Here is an 8691-nt window from a genome sequence, read left to right as displayed (position 1 = left end):
TGCCTTAATTAAAGAAATGGTTAAAAAAAACACACAATTGTTATTAAAAATAAAAGGGCATGCTAAATCCCACACTAAAAAATTTACTAGATCCCACACATAAATTAAAAAAATATTCTTTTTCTACTCAAATACTCTCTAACTTCTCTCTAAAATGAATTTGTCCAAGTCACTCAAAATTCATTATTTTTTTACGTGAATAATCATAAAAAAAATTAGTTCCGTTTTTTATAATATTTATTCAATTTCGTTAAGTATTTTTAATTATTCAAATTCATATCAATTCGAATATTTCGTCAAATTCCAACTTTATTTTAGTTTGAACATTAAAAGAATTTTGTCAAATTCGAACTTGGAATGGTAGGGATGTTTTTAGTGTGTGATTTTGTGAAAAAATTAGGGAAAAAGAATAGGGGTGGGAAAGAAGAAGAGAAGTTTTGGAGAGAAAAATATTTTTAGTTATGTGCATGATTTGGTAAAAATAGTGTGGGATTTAGCATTTCAGAAAAATAAAACATATACTGAAAGTCCCACAAATCACCATATATATGCTGAAGATCACAAAAAAATATCACCCCAAAATATACTGCAGATCGCACAAATCACTCTAAATGTGCTGAAAATCGACAAATCACCCCCTAAACAATTATCGTAATTATCGTATCGTGTAGCAACATTGAGCGATACTTACCGATATTTGAGTACAATCTATACATATGACGAGTTGTATCATTTCCATAGAAATACGATCGCAGATTCGCAATATATTACGATATTGACTACACTGGTTTCATGTAATCCAAATTTCAAATAATGTAATATAATATACACACATATATATGTTATATATGTGTGTATATATGTGAGAAGGTCTACATCTTTAATTTGTTTTGGCAATGCCATGAAATTCACGTGGAAGAGAAACGAGCTTTGCAATTGAGTAGATACAAAAAATTGGTAGGTAGATTTTTAATCTTTAGCATTTGACAAAATAAACGGTTAAAAAGAGTTCAATGTAAATTTGAATGCAGCCCAACTTTTTGACCACTTTTGGCAGTTCATTTCATATTGACTATTATGTTAATTATATTATTGTTTTACTAAATTTAGGTAATTGAGTTTGATCCAAATGCATCACAAGATTAGTTGACTTTTCATTTTCATGTAAATTCAGATATCCATCAAAGTACATGTGTCAAGGCCAAACATGCCGTGACAACAACTTATTTTTCACTATTGGTCAAAGTAATTAAAATGACTTTTCTTTCTAGAAGTTTTCTTGCTTTCTCAAGACACTAAATATTCTAGTTTTCTCACACACGTAAGTGCACGTCTAGTAATTAGTACTATGAACCTCTAAGAGTCAGGATGTCGAATCCACAGAAAACACGGAAAATTTCTACTTCTAATTACCTAAATCCTCGAAATTTTTAACTAAACAAAGAAATTTAGTGAATTTGTTAATCTACGAACAACTAAATGTTTATTAAATTCAAGAATTTAAACACCAAGAATTTCATCTTCCCCGTATGTGCTTCTTTTACAAATTCGTCTAGGGAGCTTAACGGATCGTTTATTATTTCCAGTGCTAAATTAGTTATAACTAATCGTAATTTAATGAATTACAATCCTAATATGCACAATTAATCTATGATATGTCAATGACAATTGCTTATGAATAAATATTAAGGTTCAAGTTCCGTTAATGGCTATCTAATTAGTTTTAACTGTGTAAAGTGAGCTTCAATATAGTTTGGAGAATCTAGCGTTTAAGGTTGAACAGTTATATATACCATGTGGGATCGATATTCGAATTTTTTGTCCAGTATATTATTTATTCAATACGTACACTTACGTGTAGGTATTTACCACCAACAACTTTCTTCCGCAAAATTTGTATAATTTCAAACGATCCGATATATTTCGTAATGTGTATAAATGTAATATGTTATCATTGATTTATTTTTTCAAAACAATTTGTGCAATATATAACTCATGATATGACTATTTATAGTTTTCATTCACATTTTAAGAATTCATTTTTCATAGTTTCTAAAGAGGTGTGCTAGCTGTTTCCACCCTTCAATTATCTCTTCACACCACCCTCTTCAATTAACCACTATATTTAAAATAAAAATTAAATTAATTTAACGCATTCTATTTTCAATATCTTCCTCTCCCCAAATCAATTAACATAAATCTATTTTGCATCTAAAACTCTCCATTTAATCAATTAGAATAAGTGGGGATGTTTTTGCAATTTAGATCCGAGTGTATTGATCGAGCGATTATATTGCGAAAGCTTTTAAACACCGTTATTATTTTGTGGTAAATTAGCATCCAAAATACTGACACAATTAATTGGTACTACTGTGTTGTGCTTTACATCTCGTGCGGTTCATAAGCTATTGCACGAGAAGTCATTGTTTATTCAGTACACTTATATGATTGGCTAAGAGAATCTTTGTTATGTAACATAAAAGAAGATATGGCACAATTAATAAAAAAGAAAAGAAATTAAATAATTGAGAGTAGTAAGGACTTTATCATTAAATACAAATAATTATTTAAGGGTATAATAGTTTTTATTTAAAACGATGATGGTGAAATGATAGATTATGAGTTTATTGTATTTAGTATCCCTGTATTATATTGAATTGGTAAAAAAACCTTTGTGTTATTAATATTAGCAAAAACTCCCTTCTGTTCTAGGGGGCAGTTTGCTAAAAAAAATTGAATCACATGAGACTTTTGCTCTTAAAATCAAGGTTGTAAAAAGCGGTAATTGGATCGGAGGCGGTCAGGGATCGACTCACGATTAATCGATACGGCGGTGATTAATCGGTAATAAATCGGAAATACATCAATTTTTAAAATTTAATATAATATACTTTAGGTATAAAACATAGATAAAAAAATATTTAAACATAGTTATATCTCCATTATGTATATATCCTAATAACATAATAAAAATTTAATAATAATAAGATCATAATACATAAATATCCTTATAAAATATAAATAAAAGGACAATTTTTTTTGAAATTTAATACATTTCTCGCATACATCATTAGTTCTTTAACAATAATAGTTAACATAAACAAAATAAAGCATAAACTCATATTTTTTTATTAAAATCCCAACTTTTATTTTGAATTAAAAAATTAAAAAATTAAAAACACCGATTTTTGACCGATTTTTGCCACCGAAGTTTGACCCTCCTAAAAGGTTTGACTGCCTCGGACCGCCTAAAACCCCCTAAAACCGCCTCACAGGCAAAAAACCGATTTTTCAAACCTTTACACTAAAATCGTAAAGGTTTGGACCGCCTCCGCCTCGGAAACCGATTAATTGGCCGCCTCGGCCGATTTTTAGAACACTGATTACAATAAGACTAAGTTTTTTTTACCGATAAGTGAAAACACATGGATGTTGAATGCAATAAACCGATAGATCATAGGGGTTGAAATTAATAGCAATTAGGAAAAGCAGATGGAGTTTTTTGCAATTTATACCGACACACAATTTGTCATTTTCATTATTGATATTATGCATGATACGTTTAATTATTCAATTCATTTATTTAATTATTTCTTTTAACTTACTCGTTTGGCCATAACAAACCAGAAGAATCTTGATTATATAATATAGATAATTTCCCAATAATTTTCTAATACACCCCCCAATAAATCACTACTCCAATTTTCTGGACTAAAAAAAAGCTTGAAAACTCTCCATTAATGGCGGCAACTGCAACTACCTTGCTCGAAACCTGTCGAATCCAACCTCCGATTTCCGATGATGAGCTGTCGCTGTCGGTACCTCTTTCGTTTTTCGACATAGCATGGCTGCAATTCCATCCGATTCGCCGCCTTCTCTTCTACACCAACCCTTGTTCCAAACCCTATTTCCTAGAAACCCTAGTTCCAAACCTCAAAGAATCACTCTCCCTCACTCTCAAACACTACCTTCCAGCATCAGGCAATTTGCTCTACCCTAAAACCACCGCCACCACCGATACAAAACCCGTTTTCCGATACGTCGCCGGCGACTCAGTTACTCTGACAATAGCCGAGTCGAACAACGATGATTTTGACGAGCTTATTACAAACCATGCGCGAGATGCTGATCAGTTCTACAACTTTGTGCCCGAATTCCCACCGGAAAAAGACGAACTCGAATATAAAATAGTCCCTCTTATAGCCCTACAAATAACCCTATTTCCGGGCCGTGGTATTTGTGTTGGTTTTGCTAACCATCATTGCTTTGGCGATGCGAGTTCGATTGTAGGGTTCATTCGAGCATGGGCTTCGATGAACAAATGTAATGGAGACGAGGGTTTATTTCTTACCAAACAAAGTGAATCTTTGCCCGTTTTCGATAGATCCTTCATTAAAGATCCATTACAAATTGATAGAATCTTCTGGAAAGTACTAAAAGATGCTCCGTTAAAGTCGTCGTCTTTTCAACTGCCAACAAACAGGGTCAGAGCCACGTACGTACTCCACCCGGCCGATATTCAAAAGCTAAAAGATTTGGTTCTGACGAAAAAACCAGGTTTAGTTCGTGTTTCTTCGTTTGTGGTGACGGTGTCCTATGTTTGGACATGCTTGGCAAAGTCCTTGGAGGAAATCGAAGACGATGCGCTCGAATTCTTTATATTCGCGGTGGACGTTCGTGCGCGGATAAATCCACCTGTGCCTGCGAATTACTTTGGCAACTGTTTGAGCTACGGAAGGGCGATAATCGAGCATAAAACGCTAGTCGGAGAAGAAGGGTTTTTTATTGCTGCAGAGGTTATGGCTTTGGATATCAAGAATAGGGTTAATAATAAAGACGAGGTTTTGAAAGGTGCGGAGAATTGGATGTCCGATCGAAAGAAATTTAGAGGGGCCGTAAGGGCGGTTGGGGTTTCCGGTTCGCCGAAGTTCGATTTGTGCGATGCGGATTTCGGGTGGGGAAGGGCGAGAAAGCTTGAAGTTGTGTCGATTGATGGAGAGAAGTATTCGATTTCGTTGTGCAAGTTGAATGATTCCGAAGGAGGATTGGAGATTGGATTGTCTCTTCCGAAGGAGAGAATGGAAGCTTTTGCAGCTATATTTGCAGATGGACTGTGATTAAATTTGACAACTATATATGTGTTGAATAAAAGGTGTCAAATTTTGTGTATATATTATTAATCGTTATGTATTTCATTTAATCTGCTGGAATAAACCTTGTTAAATTTAAATTGACTCTAATTTTTGTTTAATAAAACACACCTCGTGTAACCGCTGGATAACATCATTGATATGATAATTACATTCACTTTTGATCGAGCAAATTGCAATTAGTACTCCTATACAAAAAAGTCTATGTGATTAAAAAAGAACTAGCAAATTCATGGTGGTTAGTAGCAAATTTGTTTTTTACTACGAAACAATTTTGAAGTCGTAGTAAATACTAGGATTTACCGTAGTAAAAAAGTATTTGGTACGGCTATTTACCGTAGCAAAGTATCTGTCAAGCCCGTATATGCTACGGGGCAAATTCTTAGCAAATGCATAGCAAAAGCCTTTTTACTACGAATTGGGTAAATTACAACCACACCCCTGAGGTATGGTCAAATTACAAAAAAAACCTCTCTTGTTTGGATAATTACAACCACTCCCTCAACTTTTCAAATTTAGTGGAGCCTTCGAGATTATATGGAATATTATCACTTTTGTACCCGTTTTATCCCATTCGAACTCTACATTTTGAAGCAAGATGATTATAATATGTGTTTTTTGGCTTGTATATATCAGATTGTGGTGCATCAGAAACTGTATTTTTACACAAAACGAGTACAAGCTAGAGCACATTCCACAAAATCTAGATGATTCTGTTGAATTTGACACCATAAGGGTGGAGGTGTAAGAAAAAAACATAGTTGGGGGGGGGGGGGGGGGGGGGGGGGGGGGTATATGTAATTATCAAACAAGAGGGTTTTTTTTGTAAATTGACCATACATCAGGGGGTGTTTGTAATTTACCCCTACGAATTTGATACATTTTGCTACGGTTAATGATCGTAGTAAAAAACCATTTTTCTACTAGTGAAGTGATCCCATCGATGACAATTATTTTCAAACAATTCATCTATCATTCGGCATTCTTCATGTCCCGGGCCGACGAGGATGAACCATTCTTTTCCATCTCATACATGAAGAGATTTAGTTATTGTAATCTAATATTTCTCCATTGGAGAGAGAATTCATGAGCTCAAGATGAAGCAGAAGAGAAGTAAAAATTCTGTTATTAAAATTGAATGTGTTTCTTCTTTATACGTGGAGGTAGATATTTATATCTCCTCAACCAACTCTTACTTGTACAAATACATACAAACTATAAATTGCTAAATATATGTATAAAACGCATTTTATTAAAATGCGACTTCTGAAGTAATGTATATGAATTACTTAAATACTCTACTATTAGTTGCTTCGGAATTTGGTCGCCGGAGAAAATCTCATCAAGCAGTCGAACGCAACTGCGACTGATGAATTTCAATCTTAGCTTTCAATAAATAATTCACGGTGTTATTCCTCTCTGATTTCGTGCAATTTAGACTTCGAGTTCTTTTGCAGCAGCAGCAAACAATCTTTTTTAATGCCTTTCATCAGCTATTTTTTTCTCAAGGGTAATGTTGAGTGTAGATTTTACAACGTTTACTTTACGTTACGTGGATCTTCTGTATAGATTTAATTATATTTTTGTTTAATTGATAGATTTTGTGTTTTAGAGGTGAAAAACGAGAATTAAGTGTCCATGAACAAAAAATGATCAAAAAGAAAGGAAAAAGTTGCAAATAAGGAAGTAAATCAAATTGGAAGAATGAATATAATTGACAATTAAGTCTGGATATCGATCCGACGAGGAATATTCAACTATCTAATCATAAGCGCTAGATTCTCACAACTATGTAGAAAGTCCACCCTACACAATCTAATTTGGAAAAGATTAACTAAATTAAACTAAAATATAAACACACAAAAAAAAAAAAAACAAAAACAAGCAAAAACAACTCAACGTATAAGTTACCCCTAGACTTGAAAATGAACTAAAACAGCCCACATTTTTTATGGTCAACGTTTAAAATTTTAACACCGTTAGTTTTATAGCGAAACCGTAAGTTTTAAAGCGACTTTACATTTCTAAAGCGGTTATCACAATCAACATTTTTATTTTTATTTCATAATTTAGTAGACCTTAATTACAGATCTTAACCAAAATACAAATTAAAATTATTTGAAAAGGTAAAAAAAATACATATTTACTGGGAAATTGGCCATTGTTCGTAACATCACAATTAGTGCTTTACTTTTATTTATAAAATCAAAATAACTTTATTTATTTTGGGGATTACATCGTTCTTTACATTTTACGCGTAGTTTATTAGTTTTCCATTTTAAAAGTTTTTACGAAACTTTTCTGCTACTGTGATTAAATGCTATATTTTTAACCATTTTTTTTATATATAAAAAATAAATGGAGGGGCTGTTTTGCAATAGAAGGGTAATTTTTTTTCCAGAAAATGCCACAGCCGGAATAAATGTAATAATAAAAAAGTCACCGGGCCACGTCAGCAACGGCCACGTAGGCAATGACTGACGGATTTTCAAAGAAGGAACTGTTTTGGTTCATTTTGAAATTAAGGCCACGTTTGGTAGCAGTGATAGGGTATGATCACTTGCAAGCCCATATTAGGTAGAGGCCCGGTTTTTTATCGACCAACGTGGGTGATTATTATTTAGGTTGGATTTGATATCAAGTCCAATATGATATTATACCATACTTGTAACAAACGTGCCCTAAGGAGATATTTTATAAATTGGATATATTTCAGGTCAGTCTTTACCCTCAAATAAACGTGTCACGGGCCACATAACCATTGAGTTTTTTGTATTTCAATTTCTACCCTTCACCAAATATTGAATGCAGTACATTGTGCTGTGAGGTTAAGTCCAATAACATATTGACCCCAAAAATTTTAAAAACGCTACATATTACTACCTAAAATATTAATTTTAACCAAAACTTGAACTTGAGCTCATTATATAATATTTTTTTTGCAAAAACTACCACTGTAAAATCTCTAATTGCTGAAAACGCCCCTATGTTAAAAAAAAATTAGCAAGGAACCCCTATGAAAGTTATTCAAAGCCAAAAAGGCCCATGACAGGTTGTCGTGCGCTACACTCGCCGTATGTGCGTCCGAGGTGCGTTTCCGAACCTGAAATAACCTAAATACCCTTTATATTAGAAGTTTTTATAATTACAGATTTATCACAAAAAATTCTGCACCAAAATGAACTTTTTAAAATTTTCAATTCAGTCCTCCCTATTTTCAGAAAGGCCATCTTTCCAGCCCCACTTTTTATGAATTTTTTTCCAGCAAAAACCATCAACTGAAACCATATCCTCAAGGTCATTTTTGTTGCAAATCCAGAAAAATAAAAAGGGAAGAAAACATAGCCTTTTAGTCATTTTTTCCATGTAAAGATTGGAAGAAAAAGCTTCGATTTTGATCTCAACTTCACTATTCTGGACAACCCAAAACTTGGAATTCACCATTCTGGATAACCCAAAGCTCATTGTTGATGGAGAAGAGACCCTTGGGGCAGCTGCGTGAGCTATATATGAAGAATATGAATTTGGCCGAATTTTTTTT

General features: G+C 33.2%; 1 protein-coding gene across 1 annotated transcript; it reads left to right on the top strand.

Moving 5' to 3' along the window:
• The first annotated feature begins 3673 nt into the window (after positions 1-3673).
• LOC105972029 (malonyl-coenzyme:anthocyanin 5-O-glucoside-6'''-O-malonyltransferase) lies at positions 3674-5230 on the top strand. Its single transcript, XM_012996964.2, has one exon. The coding sequence runs from the start codon at positions 3741-3743 to the stop codon at positions 5115-5117; it is 1377 nt and encodes a 458-aa protein (XP_012852418.2). The 5' UTR covers positions 3674-3740; the 3' UTR covers positions 5118-5230.
• The last annotated feature ends 3461 nt before the right edge of the window (positions 5231-8691 follow it).

Source organism: Erythranthe guttata, chromosome 13, assembly GCF_056151865.1.
Source record: "Erythranthe guttata isolate IM_541 chromosome 13, IM_541, whole genome shotgun sequence".
In the NCBI taxonomy this organism is placed as follows: domain Eukaryota; kingdom Viridiplantae; phylum Streptophyta; class Magnoliopsida; order Lamiales; family Phrymaceae; genus Erythranthe; species Erythranthe guttata.
This window is presented reverse-complemented; position numbering and strand designations above follow the sequence as displayed.

Excerpts from the sequence above, each read along its gene's own strand:
- LOC105972029 (XM_012996964.2), top strand. The coding sequence starts at position 3,741 with ATGGCGGCAACTGCAACTACCTTGCTCGAAACCTGTCGAATCCAACCT.